General features: G+C 41.1%; 2 protein-coding genes across 6 annotated transcripts in view; one reads left to right on the forward strand and one right to left on the reverse strand.

Moving 5' to 3' along the window:
• Positions 1 to 20,799, reverse strand: part of slc8b1 (solute carrier family 8 member B1) — a 47,586-nt gene extending 26,787 nt beyond the window's left edge. Inside the window, exons 1-7 of one of the 5 annotated variants that reach the window (XM_059988274.1) lie at positions 20,660 to 20,799; positions 19,796 to 20,007; positions 16,527 to 16,679; positions 12,790 to 12,842; positions 11,906 to 11,964; positions 7,163 to 7,267; positions 46 to 213 (exon numbers count right to left, since the gene is read on the reverse strand). In XM_059988274.1, the coding sequence (XP_059844257.1) occupies positions 46 to 213; positions 7,163 to 7,267; positions 11,906 to 11,964; positions 12,790 to 12,842; positions 16,527 to 16,679; positions 19,796 to 19,993 (736 nt within the window). In that variant the 5' untranslated portion in view covers positions 19,994 to 20,007; positions 20,660 to 20,799. Of the gene's footprint in view, positions 1 to 45; positions 214 to 7,162; positions 7,268 to 11,905; positions 11,965 to 12,789; positions 12,843 to 16,526; positions 16,680 to 19,795; positions 20,008 to 20,235; positions 20,637 to 20,659 lie in introns of those variants that run through there. The other 4 variants (XM_059988276.1, XM_059988275.1, XM_059988273.1 and 1 more) reach the window with 4 other exon arrangements.
• Positions 20,800 to 20,857: 58 nt separating this feature from the next.
• The window catches only part of plbd2 (phospholipase B domain containing 2), a 30,683-nt gene continuing 29,732 nt past the window's right edge, over positions 20,858 to 21,808 (forward strand). Inside the window, exon 1 of the mRNA XM_059988278.1 lies at positions 20,858 to 21,120. Within this exon, the coding sequence (XP_059844261.1) occupies positions 20,858 to 21,120 (263 nt within the window). The remainder of the gene's footprint in view (positions 21,121 to 21,808) is intronic.

The following is a 21,808-nucleotide window of genomic DNA, read 5'->3' on the forward strand; positions in this document are numbered from 1 at the left end:
AAAATCAACTAACATTTATTCTTGAAACTTAAGCAAGTTTCTCACCAAGTGCTTGCGCCAAATCAATGCGCCCATAATAGATGACTAGGAAAGCCCAGAAAACTGAAGCCATATAGAATATTACATCTCGAAGAAAGGGTCTGGATGCAACTATAAATGGTCTTGCTAGGCCAACACCTCCAGCGACAACCGTGGTGACAAATATACCAGCACCTGCAAAACAGTGAAAAGTCTGAAGCTTCATAGTTGTATTTCATTAGTACATCACCCTAGACTCTAGCAAATTTCTGCTGCAGAGGGGCCACTGCACAGGATCAGAAAAAGCTGCATGAAATTTCTTTCACCGACAGAAAAGCAAACTGATCAAAATCCTTCATTTCTACACTCAAGTGTGATACACGGAAAGGAATGCATCTCAACCATGGTCAGATCAGCTTTATGAACAGCACCTGAATTTCAATTGGAACCCTGGGTTGTTTTAAGCTGCAATATTCCTCATTCCCTCAACACCCACCCCATCACCACAGTTCCTACGCTACTTTTAGAATTTCACCCCATTTATCCTGTTTCTATTCTTTCTCCCTCTCACAGTTCACTCTCCCACCAGGGATCAGTTTTTATTCATCACAGACATGTATTACTGTCGTCTGTGGGTGTGACATGCAACAAAAAAAAATCAACAATGTTCAATAATTATAAAGAATTCTATGAAAATAAAGTTAGAGTATAGATAGGGAATAAAATGTGCATAAATGCCAGCATTTACACTGTAAACAGCATTATAGAAAGTGGTTTAAAAGCTGCTTACGGTGCATTGACTGGGTTAATGGGTGGGGGGGGGTGTTGATGACTAGAATGGTTGATCAGACTAACTGCCTGGGAGAAGCAACTATTAAGAGGGCATTATATTTTAACTTATAATAGCCCTCTAGCACTTTGCAGAAAGCAGCTTTAGGAAAAGGCAGCTTGCAGGATGGGTAGCATCTACTGTTACGCCCGTGGCCCCCTCCTTTTTGAGAATCGCAAGATCGCTATTAAGTCAGGTCAGGAGACCCAGGAAATGAGAGAGAGACGTTTGGAATGTCCTGGCCCCAGCGATACAAAGCCACGGAACAGATCTGTCCCTTGGAGACGGAATTGTGTATTGAGTACTGTGCTTCATGGAAGCCCTCAGGCAACGTGGGCTGGTTGGGGGATGGCATCATTCCACCCTGAGTGACATCTGAGACCCCGTGAGTGGGGATAAAAGAGGGTCTGGGGAACGGCCCCTGGACACGCACCGGGAGAAACGCTAGAAGTTCCGTGACAGCGTTTAATAGAGACAGCCGGTGGAGGGCCCACGTGTGTCCTTTCCTGTTGCCCCGGGATTGAGGCCCTACCACGGAAGGCGGCTTAGCTAAGGAAGAGATCACCACCGACGCCATTTTGAAGGATCGACAACATAAAATGGAAAACGGGCAAGTTCTAAACCTCCGTCTCTCTCTCCAACCAAAAGCTGCAGCTTGAATGAACTAAAGTGACTTTTATATTTCCATCGGACAATACATTATCCCCTAGACAACGATAGAGCTATTTCTTATTGAGTATTATTATACCCGCACTTTTAGTATTGACGACGTATATTATCTGTATGTTTGCATTATTATTTTGTGTATTTTTATCAATAAATACTGTTAAAAATAGTACCATCAGACTTCAACGGACCTCTCTATCTTTGCTGGTAAGTGACCCAGTTACGGGGTACGTAACACTACAATGATCGTTTCTGTCTGCTTCTTTGTTCTGGATATGTACAAGGACTAAAGTGGTGGCAGACTGCTTAAAAGAAAAGGGCCTTTTCTCCTGAGGCACTATCAAATATTTATCCCAAAGATAGAAATATCCATATGCATCACATATCCTTCATTGATCTGCTTACTAAAAAAAGTTGTCTAATAAAAGTTAAGTACATCCATGATGCCTTTCTCCAAATCAATTCACTTCTCCAAGTGCTTATTCGCTCTCTTCACCATCATGTCCAAACTGCTCAATTGCATATTTATTACAGTAATATTGAAAATATATTGTTCAAGCATTGTTTGTTTACATACAGCATTACTCCACAGTATAGTTTTAAAAAAAAACAGCAAATTTTTCTCCAGAAGGGGAGACAGTCAAGTTTTTAAAAAAGACAGAAAACAGACAAAATTCATATTCATAAACAGAGTACCAGGTTATAACAAATAAAAGTAGAAATAGTTGGCAACATCGTAAAGATTAGCACAATTGATTGCAGAAGAGATAACTGAATATTGTATACTGAATGAATTGAGCAGTATTTTGAAGCAAAACAGTCAATGAGAAGAGTGTGCCAATGTTACTGAGGGTTAACAAAACCAGCCTTGAGCTTTGCTGATCTTGTGAACATAATGGAAGAACATTTAGAACTGAAGCAATTGTTGATTGCAAAATACTTCAAGTTTTCATAAGCTTAATCAAAAAGAAGGGGAGTACATTTCAGCTTGTGGCTGAATTAAGGAAATAGTCTGAGCATCGTCAGTTCAGTGATGGGCCTTATGATGCACTGAGAGATCATTTAGCTTGTGGAACTTTACAAGAAAGTTTTCGAAAACTGCTCCAAACTGAAGCACACACATTGAAAAGAACAGATGTATCAGTGGAAACAACAGCCAGAGATGCCATCGAGTAGCAGTCAGGAATGAAAGAGTGTGCGAACAAAACTGCAACGTCTGAACAAGAATCTGCCTGGCCAAACGAATTGTGTTTCCGTTGTGGCAGAGGCTCACATACACCAGACCAATGCAGGTCTAAAGACAAAGCCTGTAGAAAATGCAACAAAGTAGCCCACATATTTATGCTCTTTAGAGCATGTCGGCAGACAAAAATAAATAGAAGAGAAAAAGTCAAGCAGTTTCAAAAAAAAAGCAAGCAAGCAGAAATCTGCATGCTGTTAATGAAAAATCTGATAATGATGAGAGTGACACAGGACTGGATAGTCTTGAGATTTAAAATGTGAAAACAGGAGAGAAGCAAAATAGCTTACACCATAAGGGAATGGCAAATTAGAAAGTAATTGGGCACTGGCTCAGCTGTTTCAGTCAGTCCACAAAATGAATTTGAATGACATTTCAAAGATACTGAACTGAAACCTGCAGATACTGAACCAAGACACTAGAGAAAAGACAACTCCTATGGAAATGACATTCATAACAGTGAAATACAACAACCAACAAGCCACGTGTGTGTTAAGAACAGGACGCCTAGCATTGTGTGGTCACAACTGCCCGAGACAACTATAACTTGCTTGGAAATCCATACTTCATTTTCAAACCACATCCCCTACAATAGAGGCAACTAAAAATTAAGAAAGGTATTGGATGATGCCAAAGCAGTGATCAAGGTTGGAATTGCAAAAGTCAAACAGAGAGTCACAGGAAAGTACAGCACAAAGAGTGCATTGTCCCATTGTGTCCATTCCCAGCCATTTAAACTGCCTAGTCCCATCAACCATAACCCTCCATTCCCCCACCATCTATGTATCTATCCAAACTTCTCTTAAATGTTGAAATCATTTTTGCATGCACCACTTGCACCAGCAGCTCATTCCACACTCATGACACTCCTCAGGAAGTTTTCCCCCCTTATGTTCCCTTTAAACTTTTCACCTTTTACCCTTAACTCATGACCTCTAGCTGTGGTCCCACCCAACCTCAATGGCAAAAGACTGCTGGCTTTTACCCTATCCATACCCCTCAATTTTGTACACTTCTATCATATCTCCTCTTAATCTTCTACATTCCAAGGAATGCAGTCCTAACCTATTCAATCTTTCTATACAACTCAGGTCATCCAAACCCCGCAACATCCTTGAAAACTTACTCTTCAACCTTGTTTACATATTTGCTGTAGGTAGGTGACCAAAATGGCACATAAAACTCCAAATTAGGCCTCAATTTTTAAAACTTATTTATTTAAAAAAATTACAACTTCAACATAACATACTCAATACTTAAATTTATGAAGCCCAATGAGCCAAAAAACTTCACGATCCCCTTCAACCTGTAACACCACTTTCAAGGAATTATGGATCTGTATTCCCAGAATCCCATTCTATTGCACTCCTCAGTGCCCTGCCACTCATTACACAAGGCTACCCTGGTTGGTCCCTCCAGGGTGCAACACCTTGAATTTGTCTTCATTAAATTCCATCCGATATTTATAAGCCCATTTTTCAAGCTAGACCAGATTCCATTGTAAGTGTTGACAATCTTCCTTGCTGTCCATTACTCCAATCTTTGTGTCATCCACAAATTTGCTGATCCAATTACCACATCATCCAGTTCATTGATATAGATAACAAACAATGGACAAAGCACTGATACCTGCTGCACTCCACTAGTCGCAGACAACTATCTCCTACCACTCTCTGGCCTCTCTCACAGAGAGAATGTCTAATCCAATTTATTACCTCATCTTGAATGCCAGGACTGAACTTTCTTGAACAACCTCCCATGATGTACCATGTCAAATGCCTTACTAAAATCCACGTTGATAACATCCACTGCCTTGCCTTCATCCACTTTCCTGGTAACTTCCTTGAAAACCTTGAAGATTGGTTAGACATGACCTACCACACACAAGACCACACTGACCATCCCCTATCTTAGCCTATCAGTCCCTATCTATCCACATACTCATTTGATACCTTGGAATACTTCCCACTAACTTCCCAATACAGATGTCAGGCTCACTGGCCTATAATTTCCTGGTTTATTTTTAAAGAGCCTTTCTTAAACAGTGGAACAACATTGCTTATCCTCCAATCCTCCAGCACTTCACCCATTGCCAAAGGCGATTTAAATATCTCTGCCAAGGCCCTGGCATTTCCTGCGCTTGCCTCCCACAGGGGAACACATTGTCAGGCCCTGGGGATATATCCACCCTAATTTGTCTCAAGACAGCAAATACCTCCTCCTCTGTAATCTGTATATTATCTATGAAGTTGATGCCATTTTGCCTCACTTATATAGACTGTGTCCATATCCCGAGTAAATACAGATGAGAGAAAAAAAAACAGCACTTAAGATCTCTTTTGGCTCCATGCATGGATTATCATTCCAACCTTCCAGAGGCCCTCCTGAGTTCTTTCTTAAATGTTCTCTTGCATTTCTTATACTCCATAAGCACCTAATTTGGTCCCACATGCCTATACTTACAGTGTACATCTTTTCCCTTAACCTCTTGAAAATCAAGGTTCCCTATACCTGTTATCTATACCTTTTATTCTGATAGGCACATACAAGCTTTGAATTTTCAAAATTCCACTTTTGAAGGCCTCCCACTTTCCAAGTACACCTTTGCCCAAAAGCAGCCTGTCCCAATCCACATTTGCCAGATGCTTCCTGATGTCATCAAAATTGGCATTTCTCCAATTTAGAACCTCAAAGCAAGGACTAGACCCATCTTTTTGCATACTTACTTTGAAACCAATGGCAAAAGGATCACTAGATGCAAGGTGTTCACCAACACAAGCCTCTGTCAGCTGCCCTGCCTCATTGACCAATAGCAGATCAAGTATTGCACACTCTCTCATCGCTCTTCCATGTACTGACTAAGGAAACTTTCCTGAACACATTTGACAAACTCTACCCCATCTGGTCTTTTCACAGTACGGACCCGGTCAATATGTGGAGAGTTACAATCACCTACTGAAACAACCTTATGTTTCTCGCAACAGTCTACAAGTCCCTTCTTAACACTTTTGTTTTAAAAAAGATGATTTAGTGAAAATGCCACATCCAAATCTTGCAAAGCACATCTGGTTCCTTACACCATCCATGATAAAGTAACTAGAACTAGAACACATGGAGGCTGATAGAATTCTTTCTAAGGGTGAGTGGAGCCCATGGACAACTCCAGTAGCCAAGATGGGTCTGTCAGGATCTGCAGTGATTTTAATGAAACCCATAACCCAGTACTGAAAGTAGATCAACTTTCTGCTCAGGATAGAGGACATCTTTGCAAATCTTTCTGAAGGGGAACACTTCAGCAAAGTAGACTTAGCCGAGGCCTATCTACACTCGGAGGTGGAGAAGTCCAAAATGCTTCTCAACATCAACAAAGGGCTACAATCACCATAATAGCCTTATTTTTGGAGCAGAATCTGCACGTGTACTCTGGCAGAAAGTTCTGGATCAGGAGCTGCAAGGCTGCCTATTTGCTCAGTAGACAACATCGCTAGCAGTGAGTTTAGGAATATTCTGGAAATCTCAAGACATCATTAAAAAGAGCATGATGCAACAAGTGTGAGCTCTTTAAAGGTTAAATCTTGTTCGAGGAACCCTCAAATTGCCTCAGCTGTTTGTCCTGCGTACTCGTCCTGAGATTGGGTTTGAGAAGATCCAAGTTTAAGCACAAGGGGCGACCCAGGAACAGCATAGCTGGTGAATTGTCAGTGGCAGAGTGTGCTACGTTGTGTTATATGGCAAGCTTCTGATTCAGTGTCAATGTAGTGTGTTGTGCTAGCAAAAATATTTGCCTGCAGTCTAAAGAATGCACTGTGAGCAATGAATTCTGTATTGGAGTTATAGCTAAGGAGTGGTATGGTGTATTTAATAATTAGTATTATAAAATATTTTGATTAACCATTCTTTGTTTACATAACTCATTGGTTACATGTAAGAGTACATGAATGACACACATTACGTCACCACATCACACATGCTTGCCTCACTAAAGTGAAAATAAGTATACACAAGTATCCCAGCACCTGTGATTTTCTCCCCCTTTCTTTTGGAGCTACAAGAGATAATACCAGTCTCTGTACTTGTTAATGGGAACAATATTTGCAATTGCTGTCCACCCCTAGTTGTCCATCTACCCATTGATCCTAGAGTCGCATTTCTGACTCAGGTCTGTTCACATCCTAATCAAATGGCCTTTCTGCAAAGAAAGATGTTTACTATGGTCGACAGTAAGCTCTACACCCTTTTCCATATCCACTGACATATCCAGCTTGCTTCCCACTCGGATACATGATCCATTTGGTCACTTCCCAGCAAAGATGACATCATGGTCAAGCAAAATGTACTTTATAAAGGCAATGACGACCGATCAATAAAACAATTGGAAACTAATGCAGAAAACAAAATAGGCAACTTACCAAACAAAGCTCCAATTGCCAGGCTTGCTGTTCTAGAATCAGAAAAGGCTGCAATTGCACTGAACAGGTCAGGAGCTCCGTTACCAAGGGCAAGGAACGTTACACCATAAATAAAACCAGTCAAGGATAAGTGATACACATGTCAAATATCTTTAAAATAAAAACCCACGATAGTTAAATAGTGTCCCTTTGAGCAAAAAAAGTTAGTAAAAATTGACAGCCATCCAAAAGGAACAATTTTAAAATTACTTAAATGTAACAATTCACATTTAACATCGGAGATACCAAAGACATCGTAAATTGAAGGTTCATTTCAAGGTTATCCATTCAAAACAGTCGCTACACAGATGTTTGACCCACTTGCTCATTAATTGAGAAGGGCTTGTCCTAAATGAGAAGAATTGATTCCAAAGTGATACAAGGTGTTTGATACTGGACAAATATTACTACAAAACTGAAGAAAAACTTTCTCTAACTCCTTCAGCCAAGTTCAGCCAACTTGCCAGCTAAGCAAGTTATCAGAAATCTTGCTGACAGACAGCTAATTCAGGAGAGGCAACATGTTCAAAGTTCAAAAGTAGATTTATGATCAAGTATATAAATATTACCATATACAATCCTGGGATTCATTTTCAATGGTGGGAGGGTGGCTTTACCCCTGATGGATCGGGCCATGTCAACTACTTTTTGGAGGGTGTTCTGTTCAAGAGCATTGGTGTTTCCACACCCGGTCACAATGCAACCAGGAATGAACTTGGTTTGGATCATGGACTGGGCAATTTCTAAACTGTAGAACAATTCTAACAATTAACAATGACACATTGATCAAATGGCAAAATAGTAATTGAATATTGGAACACACTCAGCAGTCAAACAGAATTAATGCTTCTGCACAATGATTTTTCCACTAACAGAAAACCTGCTCGATTGCAAACATTATCCTTGAAAGGACAAGAGTAGATGTGGAGTAATTAGTTTGAGAAAGGGAGAGAGACAGACTGAGTAACAAGCTCATGGTGCAGAAAAAATAAAGGCAAAGTCTTGTACTAATCTGATTTTTACATCTTCACACCATTTATCAGCCCCCACCACTTGTGGAATTCAGTGTGACTCCACCTTCAGATATTCAGACACAAAGAAAGGGAGCGGAAACAAAAAAAAATTCAACATTTTGAGTTCCCAAAAGTTCTCAAGTCCAGAGAGCAGCATTCACTCTACAAAAAAATGGTGCCTGGCCCAAGTATTCCTAGTACTCTCTGGGGTTTTAGTGACATTAGTGATAATGGGATCCTTCAAAGCTGTTTAAAAAAAATGGGGAGGTGGAAGAGCCAAAATAATCAAGAGGACATCATACTTTATTCACTTTAATAGTTTTCAATTCCTTTCCCATGGTAAATATGCTCCACTTAACTATTTGTGCAAAGAGTGTGTGCAAAAGTCTTCTTTTGCACATTGGGTTTGCCAGTTTAGTTGTCTAGTTTTTCAAAAAAATTCTACTGTATTTCTGTAAATGCCTGCAAGAAAATGAATCTCAAGGTAAATATACGGTGACACATACATACCCAATAATAATTTACTTTAACTTTGATAAAATGCCGATGGGAAAGCGTCCAGCTGCAATGTTAAAGTCTTTAGCCAAGTTGTTCCATTTTAGCTGAAGTACTGGCATTGGATACCTTTCCTGTCCACCCCAATAAATAAATAAATCAGGAGATATGGCCAACACAAGTGACAATTCTGTTGGAAGGGTTCAAATGTGTGCCAATACCTTCTGATGTTAACATGCTTCTCAAACTTGCCTTGTGGGTTGGGCCAGCTCCATTTCAGATTGCTAGCTTGGTACAAGATACTGAGCAGTGTGAAATTCAGTACCTTCAGGGTTAAGGAAGTATTTGAATGAGGGTATTAGGAACTGAGAGAAGCCTCTTCCCCCCGGCTGGATGCACAAAGGAAGCTCATGTTTGAAAGCCAGTCATCTCAGCTCCATGACAATGCCCCTTCTCCCTCTCACACAGACAACATTTGCAACTCTGGATAGATGCCCCTTTACAGGATTAGGGCTAAACGGGATAAGTGGTGCATACCAGGAGCGAGATCATTCATAATCTAAACACCTTTGATACTCAAAAGGCAACCTTCAACTTGAGTGTTGAGTGGAAGTGGTTAAACAGAAACTTAACCAGATCAGAATCAGGTTTATTATCACCGTCATCTGTCGTGAAATTTGTTAACTCAGCAGCAGCAGTTCAATGCAATGCATAATCTAGCAGGGAGAGAAAAATAAATAAATAATAAATGTTAATCAATTACATTTACTGAATAGATCATCTAAAATGTGCAAAAACAGAAATACTGTACACTAAAAAAAAAAGTGAGGTATTGTCCAAAGCTTCAACGTCCATTCAGGAATCGATGGCAGAGGGGAAGAAGCTGTTCCTGAATCATTGAGTGTGTGACTTCAGGTTTTGTATCTCATACCGGATGGTATGAGTGAGAAAAGGGCATGCCCTGGCTGCTGGATGTCTTTAATAATAGACACTGCCTTTCTGAGACACCACTCCCTAAAGATGTCCTGGGTACTTTGTAGGCTAGTGCCCAAGATGGAGCTGACTAGATTTATAACTCTCTGCAGCTTCTTTTGGTCCTGTACAGTAGCCACCCCATACCAGACAGTGGTGCAGCCTGTCAGGATGCTCTCCACGGTATAACTATATAAGTTTGAGTGTATTTGTTGACATGCCAAATCACTTCAAATTTCTAATAAAGTATAGCCACTGTCTTGCCTTCTTTATGACTACATCGATATGTTGGGACCAGGTTAGAGCCTCAGATCTTGACACCCAAGAACTCGAAGCTGCTCACTCTCTCCACTTCTGATCCCTCTATGAGGATCGGTATGTGTTCCTTCGTCTTACCCTTCCTGAAGTCCACAATCAGCTCTTTCGTCTTACTGATGTTGAGTGCCAGGTTGTTGCTGCGACATCATTCCACAAGTTGGCTTACCTCACTCCTGTACGCCCTCTCGTCACCAGAGATTCTACTAACAGTGATTGTGTCATCAGCAAATTAGGAGATCGTACTTGAGCTATGCCTAGCTACACAGTCACATGTACACAGAGAGTAGAGCAGTGGGCTAAGCACACACCCGAGGTACGCCAGTGTTGATCGTCAGCGAAGAGGGTATGTTATCACCAATCCATACAGACTGTGTGTGACCACTCAGTCACAGACTGAGCAAGATAAGCCAATGAGTGGAGAGCTGTTGCAGCAACAACCTTGCACTCAACATCAGTAAGACAAGGGGGTGGGGGGGTTGGCTACTGCAAAGGACCGAAAGAAGCTGCAGAAGGTTGTAAATTTAGTTGGCTCCATTTTAGGTACTGGCTTACAAAGTATTCAGGATATCTTCAAGGAGCGGTGTCTCAGAAAGGCAGCATCCATTACCAAGGGCCTCCAGCACCCAGGACATGCCCTTTTCTCACTGTTACCATCAGGTAGGAGGTACAGAAGCCTATAGACACACACTTAGCGATTCAGGAACAGCTTCTTTCCCTCTGCCATCTGATTTCTAAATGGACATTGAACCTGTGAACTCTACCTCACTTTTTTTTAAAATTTAAAATGCATTATTTCTGTTTTTTGCAAGATTTTAATTTATTTAATATACATATACTGTAAATTGATTTATTTTTTCTTCTTCAATATTATGTATCACACTGAACTGCTGCTGCTAAGTTAACAAATTTTATGACACATGGGTGATAATAAACTTGATTCTGACTCCGAAATGGCAAACACAGCTGGAAGTGCATATTCTTCAGAAAAAGTACAATACCCAAGCCTTCGCACCTGTCAAAATGACAAACTGAGAGTGCAATGGACTTCTTGAAATCTGCCTAGAGAACATGGAAATTGCTGTAACAAAGCAGTAAAGAATCATCAGGACAATACAAGCTTAAATAATTACTCCAGTGCAGCATCTAAAACATGCAGAACAATTGGCAAACTCACCTTAACCAACCAAAAGAACAAAAAGACAATATTAAACATCTGCCTAAGTCAGACACCAGCTCAAAAGTTTCTTTGACTGGAAAATTTCCTCCCCAACAATATTCTTGAATACATTTGCCACAGACAGAAATTTAAGATGGAAGCACATCCCCTTCCTCAAGTGCAAAGCAGGATTGAACAATGCACACAACACAACAGGCCAGGCAGCATCTATAAAGAGAAGCACTGTTGACGTTTCGGGCCGAGACCCTTCAGTTAGTCCTGACGAAGGGTCTCGGCCCGAAACGTCGACAGTGCTTCTCTCTATAGATGCTGCCTGGCCTGCTGTGTTCCACCAGCATTTTGTGTGTCGTGTTTGAATTTCCAGCATCTGCAGATTTCCTCGTGTTTGAACAATGCACAGTATTTTTATTAACCCTACAGTGCTCCAGCAAAAGAACTGGTTTAAAAAAAAACAGCAAAATCCTCAAATCAAATCTGAGCCAAGAATCAGGTAATATTGATATTCTGAACCCCAAATATAAACTCTATTTTGAGATCATTCATTCTTCGAACTGTCAGATTCTGTTTGCTTTATACAAATGTAAATATCCAGACACATAGGCATGACAACATTACCAGCTAGAACACAAAAGTTAGTTCTAGCTTAACATGCCATTCAAAGGTTGTGCTCACCCAATAAAACCATTATCACACATTAAATATTTAAATATATTCAAGGCATAAAGGATACTGCCACATTATGTGACAACTTTAAACTTGTAGATATGGCAGCCAGGTTTGGACAAAAGCTGAAGAGAAGCAAAATAATTACACTTGTCTTTGGAAATTTATGATCATAACATTGAAAAATTCCTAGTGTATGGGAAAATGGGAGATGCATACTTTCATAAAATAGCACTAGCCGTTATGTGCCAACTAACTACAGGAAAGTTATGGTGCCAGACACTCTGGATTTAACTTCAAGAATATTCCAAGAAAAACAACTTCTCGTTTATTTATAATCAGAATATTTGGAGAGCACAGAAAGAATGATTAAAATGCCAAATACAGAATGGTATGACTACACATTTTATCACTTTATTACTGAAGGTCAAGGAGAGACAGAGTGCTTCAGCAGAAATATCAGCTCCCCCTTTATTTCAATTACTTCAGCATTGTGGAGCTGCAGAACAGACAAGACCAGTGTGAAGGAAATGAATTGCAATCTCACCAAAATCTAGAATGATTGGCTAAGAATCCACTGCCACAAGTTTCAGAACATGGAGCAAGTACTATTTTCTAACATAAAGAACTTTGTCTTTCATATGCTAGAGCCTGGAAATACTGTGCAGTGGTAACTTGCATGGGCTGGAGGGACATCTCTACTTTGAAGTCCAAGCAGCTTCAGATACCTCACTTCAGTCAATTGTCTTCAACTATGCTCCATTTGCATCTTTATTTTAAAAGGGGTGGGAAAGTCACATTCTTCCAGAAAATGAAGCATGAACACCAGTAAAGACACAAATCAGAATAAATTTCAATAATAGATAGAGAGCAAAATTGACAGTTACTTTGAGAACTTAGGCAAGTGTCAGTAAAAGATTCAAGATTAAATACCCAAAGACAAAACTTACAATTTTTCAGCTGTTATTCCAAGGAACATGAATAGGTAGAACAACCAAACAGCCTGTGTAAAGTATAAATTATGTTATTCAGTCAAGTGCTTCATTCAATGCCTTCATTACAATTTGATATCAAACATTTGCAAAAATTCAAATCTATAGCCCACAACAAATTAATACCATCAGCTACATTTTAGCCTATTTTACAAGCCACGTATTTTGTTCACTGACACTAGTACAAAGCCAAAAAATTGATTTAATACTTCTGCTAAAAATAGGTTAAGAGAAGAATGTATCGAGGATAAACACAACACGAAAGGGAAGCAGAAGTGGTTTAAATAGTTTTTATGCCACTCTAAAACCTTGTCGGTTCGATTTAACGCAAATCTTGCAAACCTGCAGTGCTACAAATGATTGCACACAGCAAATCACATAATCAATAGCAAGATCAATTAATAACTGTACATTAAGCAGCCATATTAACCGATAAATTCACTATTGGGTTATTTCTGAACATCACAAATTTGTGCATTAAGACTCACGACACCAACTGATCTGCTATTTTTCACACAGCATGTATCTAAACCATATGTGTGATCATTGCAAATAATTTTCACAAGATGAGATTAGGGCTAGGCAGCCATTTTCAGAAAGTGTGGACTACTGTATCAACCCAAGCAATATCTGTTCATAATTCAAATCACTGATTAAGGGGCAATAGCCATGAACACAATACAGATTATAAACACAAATAGTTCTACAGATGCTGGAAACCCAAAGCAACACACATAAAATGCTGGAGGAACTCAGCAGGTCAGGCAGCATCTATGGCAAGAGTAAACAGTTGATATTTCAGACAAAGGCCTTTCATCAGGTCTGAAGACGAATTCCAGACCAAAACATCAACTTGCTGTTCACTCCATAGATGCTGCCTGACCTGCCAAATTCCTCCAGCATTTTCTGCACAATACACATTAACAGTTGAGGCCTGAAGAAACTGTGTACAATTAGTCGAGAGTTATTGGAGCTCAAATTGGAAAAAAAAAACAGCAAGGAAAGCACAACCCATAGCAAAATGGGTCAATTCTTAAATATTTTGAAAAGATGGCTGCTAGCAAGGGCAGAAATAAGAAAATGCAAGGAGTGTTTCAGACACCTGGATCATTGGGATTCATTCCAAGGCAGGGAGATGACTTACTCGAGGGCACTCTGCACCCATTCTGGAGGGGTATCAACATTGCTGCAGTGAGCTTTGCGAGTGGTACTTGGGAGGGTTTAAACTAGCATGGAGTGGGGCAGGGAACAAGCTGTGAATCACCAAGTGGAAGGATTGAGGGGAAGGTAGAGGTTAGGTCAAGTCAGGTCAACTAGAGACAAGTCAATGAAAACTTTGGGAATGACAATCTAAAGTGCCCTTATTTAGAAAGAGCAGGTGAGTATGGAGTCTGGTTTAGCACATGGATCCACCGTGTTCTGGGTATTACAGAACAAAAGGCTGAGGGCAGGGCAGAATGAGCAGCTCAATATTCCAGAGTAGATGCAGATCTGACAGATAGAGTTGCGACACTAAATAGGGAGAATGCTACAGCTACAATGAGAGAAGACGCAGTGCAGGGTTCATCCGGTATAAGAAAGGTGCAACCACTATGAAGGGATTGTACTGAAGGTCTCCCAAAAGCCCGAGGAGCAAATATACAGGCAGCATATATGAGGGATTTTAATTATCCTGAAATTTATTGGGCCTCTCTTTGTATCAGGGGCTTTGCCAGCTCAGAAGTTAGGCTGCATCACGAACAATATTTAGTTCGTGCAATCGGGGAAGGAGCCATACTTGTATTTGTACTGGGAAATCTTGGGCCAGATGATTGTATGCTCAGTGGGGGAGATTTCAGTTCAGAGTCCACAACTTCAAAAACATTTTTAAGATAGTATTGAAGGATAAGTCCAGTCTTCTAGTGAAAGTGCGAAATTGGTGGAGGGAGTACAATTATAACAAAATCAGGCAGGAAGTGGAGAAATAGATTGGGAGCGACCGTTTGAGAGTAAACGCACCTCCAGCATTTGGGAATCCTTTAAAAGCTAGTTACCAGAGTTCAGCGCCAGCTCGTTTCTGGGAAGATGAAGGATAGACTGATAAGGATTGAGAACATTGGATGAAAAGATATATTACAAGTTCCAGTAAAGAGAAAAAGGAAGCATTTAGAAGACTTATGATGAACTTAAACATCAGACAAGGCACTTGAGGAATATAGAAGCAGGAAAGAAATTATACCAATTATGAGGGCTAAATGGGACCATGAAATGTCCTTGGCAAGGAGATTTAAGGAGAATCCAAAGGCATTTTAAACACATACTGGGAGCAAATTTGGGGAAAGAATGGGTCTATTCAATGACAAAGGAGGGAATTTATGTTTGGAGCTAGAGAAAGTGGGTGATATCCTTAAAGAATAACTTCTGGCAGTATTCATCAAGATGGGGGTGGATCCACCACAAGTTAGTAAACAGAATCCAAGATCTGCACGACACCGGATAGGGAATGTAGTGACAGAGGATACCAGCCTCTCCCCGCCCTCCCTCCGTAAAGGGAGAGGACTCTGACCTGAGGTGTTCCACAAGGGTCAGTACCTCTCGGTTGGATGAAAAATGCAAGAGGTCTGATTAGCTGGATATTGAGGAAGGGGCCAAAGGGTACATCAGGATATTGATCAGTTAGAAATTTGGGCAGAGAAATGGCAGACAGAGATTACTGCAGACAAGAGTAATGCAATGCATTTTGGAGGTCAAATGCAAGACCAGACAGGATCCATCAGAGCATTGATATACAGAATAATCTTGGGGTGCACATCCTTAGCTCCCTGAAGGTGGCCACAAGTGGATAGGATGGTAACAAAAGCATATGACACGTTTGCCTTAGTCAGTCAAGGCACCCAGCATAAAGGTCAGTGACTCACATTGTGGCTATTTAAATCTTCTGTTGAGCCATGTAGCTCTGGTTTCTACATTACAAGGAGGATGTAAAGGCTTTAGAAAGGGTGCAGAAGAGGTTCACCAGTTACCTGGTTTGGAGTGCATCAATTACAGGTTAGACACACTCAGATTTCTTTTTTGTTGGAGCATTGAAGGCCTGATAGAAGATTACAAAATTACAAAAGGCATCAACTAGATGTCCAGTCAAATACCGGAGGGTGCAAGTTTAAGGCGAGTTGGAGTGGTAGATATGAGGCACGTTATTTATGTCCTAAAGGCTCAAGTTCAGATTGGGAGACCGAAAGATAGTTGAGATGACATGGAACAATGGTACACATATTGATGGAAACTTCTTTTTTTTTCTTTTTGTTAAATTCTGTACAGGTCATAGTTCCCTCCTCCCAAAACTTCCATCTTAAGACCAGGCTTGGACTACTAACAAGACCACAGCATTGATGTGCAGTTACACAATTAAAAAGAAAGGAGGAAAGGCTGAAAAATTAAACTTCAACTAGCACCTTAGACCCCACAGCCACTTATCTCCACTCAACAATATTCAATTGTAAATGCTCCAGGTCCAACCAGAAAGCAGGTTACATATGCTGGAGGAATTCGTCAGGCTTAGAGTTTGTCTCTGGACTTTATGCAAATCGAAACCAAAAAGAGAAATTAAAGCATAGGCAGGAAGCTGATAGCCAAGAACATTTAACACATTTGGGACTTCCATATTTTAACAGTTTTTTTAATATTTACTCTGTTTAATGAAAATAGCCGATACTTACATAAAGAACGACAGCCAACGGTAGCAGATTGTGGTCAAACCCACAAACAGCGCCCTTGAGGTAGTCAATAAAGCCACTTCCAATTTTGCAGTCTTCCGTAGACTTTACAAATGAACACCACTGGGATCCATTCAGCTGCACCACGTTATGACACTAGAAAGGAAACCAAGTTAGCAGCTTCAGTTCTATTCAGTATTTTCTAAAGAAAATACCATTCATTCTATTGCTCAGTGCTTTCTAAATGTTCAAAAGTTGAAAGCTCAAAGTAAAGTTTATTTTCAGAGCACATACACGTCATCACATACAACCCTGAGATTCTTTTTGTGTGGGCATACTTAGCAAATCTATAGAATGGTAACTTAACTAAACGTCAGGAACTATAAACTGTAAACAGTGAGATACAAATTAGTAGCAATAAATAATGAGCATGAAATAATACGTAGTTATCCCCTTTTGTTCAAGGGCCTAATGGTTGAGTGGTAGCAACTGCTCTTGAACCTGGTACTGCGAGCCCCGAGGCACCTTTACCCTCTACCTGATGGCACCACTGCATGGCCTGGGTGGTGAGGATCTTTGGTGATGGATGCTGCTTTTCTATGGCAATGTTTCATGTAGACGTGCTCAATGGTTGGGAGGGTTTCACCCGTGATGTACTGGGCCGAATCCACTACTTTTTGTAGGATTTTCCACTCAAAGGCATCGGTGTTCCCGTGGCTGGCCATAATGCAGCCAGTCAGCACACTTTCCACCTCACATCTATAGCAGTTTGCCAAGCTTTTTTGCTGACATGCCAAACCTCCGCAGACTCCTGAGGAAATAGAGGCGCGGTCATGGTTTCTTCACGATAATATTTATATGACGGTTTAAATGCTGAGCATCCTGATGTATGCATCTTTGCTGTCAACTTTGACTGCCAACCATGTTGCTAAAAAGACGGAGGCACTTAAAAATATCAGAGAGAAGTTAGGGACTTTAACATGCATTCAAATTAAATATTGTCCATATAGAAAGTCTCCACTTTACAAATCATTGTGCTCAGACAACAGGATTTAAGTTTGGATTTGTTTTCCTGCCTCCCCAAAGAGCAGGACAAGACAGTTTTGCTGAATTCCTTAAAGCTGACATGTAACATGTGTTCTGGTCAAATACAAGTTTGCCCAAAATGCACCCTTTTTTTTATCATCATATTCCTACACCAGTGAGAATTTTCACTTCAAATACTTTCAGCAGGTGACTTCAGTGCAGCAACTGAGGATTGAAGACCTTTGACAGGAAAGCAAGGTGAGTTTTCTCCTTCAGTTAATATCCAGGAGACCAAACATCAAAAAAAAGATAAGTGTTGGGTGGGCTTCAACCAGCTGATATATCCTATTCAAATTTATTCCGGTTTGAGGGACTTTGTTGTGTCAAAGTTAACTGCCAGACTTCACTTCATTGCAAAATAATTCTCAGCCAATGCCCAGAGGCCAAGAAAAGTGCAACAAACTGGTTATTTTTAACCAAATGGGACATTCAAATCAGGACTCTAATAGAAAAGATACCAATTAAGATTTAAGAAAAATACACCGTACAGATAAGTTGGATAACTCCAAACAGATATTGAAATACTAAAACTTGCAAGAAAAAAAGCTTTCCTACTAATACTCTGGGATGCCATACTATTTAGCTCTGACATTTCTTTCTTTAGCATAATTAATATGGCCAGCTGTCTACACACTAATCAGATTTCTTAAACTAGGAAACCAGCACATTAATTAATTTGATATAAATGCCAATCAACTCCAACCCAAATCCAATGACTACAGTGGCTAACTAACCATACAAGTTTTTAAAGAAGCGAGGGGAATGGGGAGCTCTTAGGGAGAATATACACAAACAGCACTAAGGTCAGGATCAAACTGAAGTGAACCAGCTGTACAACCAGAGCAAAGTAACATAACACAGCTGCAAAGTTCACCCAACCAAGGGGAGTGGAAGGAAGATAGGTTACAGAAGGACTCGTTTTTAATACGCTGCTCATTAACAAAGGAAAATTACTGGAGCGAGGCTGCTGCTTAGTCACTGGCAAACTTTTTTTTTGCAGATAACAAGCAGCTATAAACACTTTTCAGAACCAGACCTAACAAGTTACCTCGTTACTTCAAGAGAAAATCAACTTGTTTATAGTTTGACTCACTGAGTAGTGGAGTTTGGAATATTTATGGTAGTCAAGAACTAAACAGTCTAGGACATTTGCAAAGACTGGTGCAAAGAACCATGACCAAGAAAGGAAAGTGTTTTGACAGTATTCAAACCAGAATGCTTACAAAATTTAAACCTTTGAGAACATTATTGGTATACTGCTCTCTGCCCACTACTAGCTTTAGATAAAATAGTTTAATATTTATATATTCCATTAGTGACAATAATTGACCTGGTCACTAATTGTGAGGATTAAGAAAACCTAGTTTAATCAATGCCTTAAGCTAAATTATTCACCACACCCTCAATACAACATTAAATCTTCCATTTGGAAATGTTGGCTACCATAAACAAAGTTGGAAGTTCACAGATATGGCACCCCTAGATTCATTTTCTTGCAGGAGTTCACAGTAGAATACATTAGATTTAATACGTGTTATGTGCACAAGAAAACAGACCGCATATATTAAAATTAAATAATACCGGGAACAAGAGTTGTAGAGTTCTTGAACGTGAGTCCATTAGTCGTGGAATCAGTTCAGGGTTGAGGTGAATGAATTCTTTTGTGCTGGTTCAGGAACCTGATAGTTGAAGGTAATAATTATTCCAGAATCTGGTGGCTTGGGACTTAAGGCTCTTGTACCTCCTTCCAGGTGACAGTAGCAGAAGAGAGATGGGCATGGACGGTGGAGGACATTGAACAGGACACGCACCCCTCATTCTGCAATTAGCCCTTTTCAATGCCTCCATTCAAGGAACACTTTATAAAAACTCATCCTCACCGCTTCGCTGAAGTGACGGACTGGTGTTCTTTTCTCATCTGGGAAGAGCACTACCATACAGTTAACCCAGCAAGACTGGAGGAAACGGTTGCTGCTTACATTAACCGGGGAGGATATTCAACAGAGGATCTCGCGGTTACTCGTAAGAAATCAAAACTCATTTCCAACTTCTATTAGGTTATGAAATCAGAATGGAGAGAAAGCAAGCTAGAGATGGGGACTACTAACTCACGAAATTAACCAAGAGATAACATTTAAAAGCAAGATATCCAAGATTACATTTAGGTCAAGCCAGACAAGACATACCTCAGTTGACCGACAGGTCGCTTCAAGTAGACCGAGAGAGCTTGCATTAAGAATGTTTTCAGACGAATGGAGCTCAATTATTCCAGCAACGTTTTCAAAGCGACGGGAATCGGGAGTCCCGTGGGACTCAGGTGCGTAACCCTTCGCAGTCCTGAGCCACAGAAGCCAGGCGATTACAGTGAGACAGCCCACCTTCATGGCCGTGGGTCAGTCTAAAGAAAAGAACACGAATCAGCGCTCTTTCAGTTTGCGATTACCGCTCTACATTAATTATCCAGCAGATTAGGAAGTCGCTCAAGAAACGCTCGTTATCCCAACATAAATAAACCCAGGGAACCTATCAACCGCGAGCTTAGAAACAGCCGACATATTCAATTTACTCAAACGACATTAAAAAATAAAACCATGCTCCAACTCCACTCTGAAACCCCAGTACTTACACCAGGAAGTAAATACAACAAATAAAAGCAAAGGGGTTCACCAGGTTCACATTCCTACATCCAGTAAATCAGAATAGCCCTATCCCTTGAGCAAATTGTTCTCCGTACGCAATGTTGTTGCCTCCTTCCTGAAAGGTAGCTGGAGTACTGGCCGATCAACCCACTTCACACTCCAAAAAAAACCACTAATAACCCTCAATCAACTCATTACTTCCTCGCCCTCCCCCTATTTAAATCAGTTCGTTCCAATTAATGCGCAGGGTCAAGAAGAAGCACTGGCTCCGTTCGTGCTCTCATCTGCGGTCCGGTCCAACGTGAACCCATCACGCATTGAAGCAGACACGCTTTGAAAGGTCATTTCACGGACCTCCAATCAACGAGATTCGACAGATACAGCATCCCCGAATACAAATACGCAACTTACTCGAAATATTCCATATGTTGCTATAACGCTCCGCGAAAGCACACGCAAATCATCAAACACATTGACGTGACAATAAAATGTACAGCACAGGTATGCAAATGACTAGCATCTGGCAAATATAGTGAGGAGCTGGACTTTCACCCGCCACGAAACTTGTCAATCATACGCACCGGTGTCAGCTGATGTACCAGTCACGTGATGCGAGCTGGGGACAACATGGCGCTGGTCAGCTGCTGTGAGGGACTTTGGTCCTCCATCCAGTGCCGGTCTTTCTGCGGAATGGCTGCTTGTTATCGTGTCCTGTCGTTGTTGCTGCTGGTCCTGGTGCCTCTGGCGGCTCCTGAGACGCTGCACCGCTCTGTCGTGCTCGATCAACGTAGTGGGAGGCTGAGAGTGGTTCGGGGGCTGCGGCGAGATGGGATCGCGTGGGCCAAATTCACAGACAACATCAAAACCACAGGGTACGGACGGTGGGAGGAAGGAAGGTGGGGTGGCGGATGGGTAGGTGGCCGGGTGGGGGGGTAGATTGGCAAGAAGAGTATATAGCAGGTGGGCTGCGGGTACCGGTAGGATCACGAGGTGTAGGTAGATGGGGGTGAGGGGTGGGGTCGGGGGCAGAGGAGGGGGAGGTGGATGCGATTGGGTGTCGGGGGCAGAGGGGCAGGACAGGTGGGGTGGTGGATGGGCGCCTGGGAGCAGGGGATGCATGGTGGTGATGGGTGTTGGGTTGGGGAATGGATACTGGGGAGCAGGTGAGGTGAGATGGGGTGAGCTTCGGGGGCAGAGGAGGTGGGGTGGGAGATGCGTGGCTGGGGTGGGGGTGGCAGAGAAGGGTGTTCGGGGGATCTGGAGAGGGATCCATTTGGAGGCAAAAGGCTGGATGGGGAAAGGAGACAGGATAAGTCTAGATGGGAAGAGTGCTGGAGAGTGTTACTGTTGATCAATGAAGAGAGGAAGACTGACAACTTATCATAAATTAACTGTGCCAGTTTCCACAAATCCTCTTAATAGTCTCTAAATAAGGAATATTATGTGAGGTTAAACATACATGCATATGTTTAACCTCTAACATTAAGGACATGTGTTTATCTTTCCTAAAGTATAGTAGATTTAAGTTTTTGCCCATCTTGCAAGTGTTGGTGATTCATA

The sequence above is a fragment of the Hypanus sabinus genome, chromosome 13 (genome assembly GCF_030144855.1).
Source record: "Hypanus sabinus isolate sHypSab1 chromosome 13, sHypSab1.hap1, whole genome shotgun sequence".
NCBI classification, from domain to species: domain Eukaryota; kingdom Metazoa; phylum Chordata; class Chondrichthyes; order Myliobatiformes; family Dasyatidae; genus Hypanus; species Hypanus sabinus.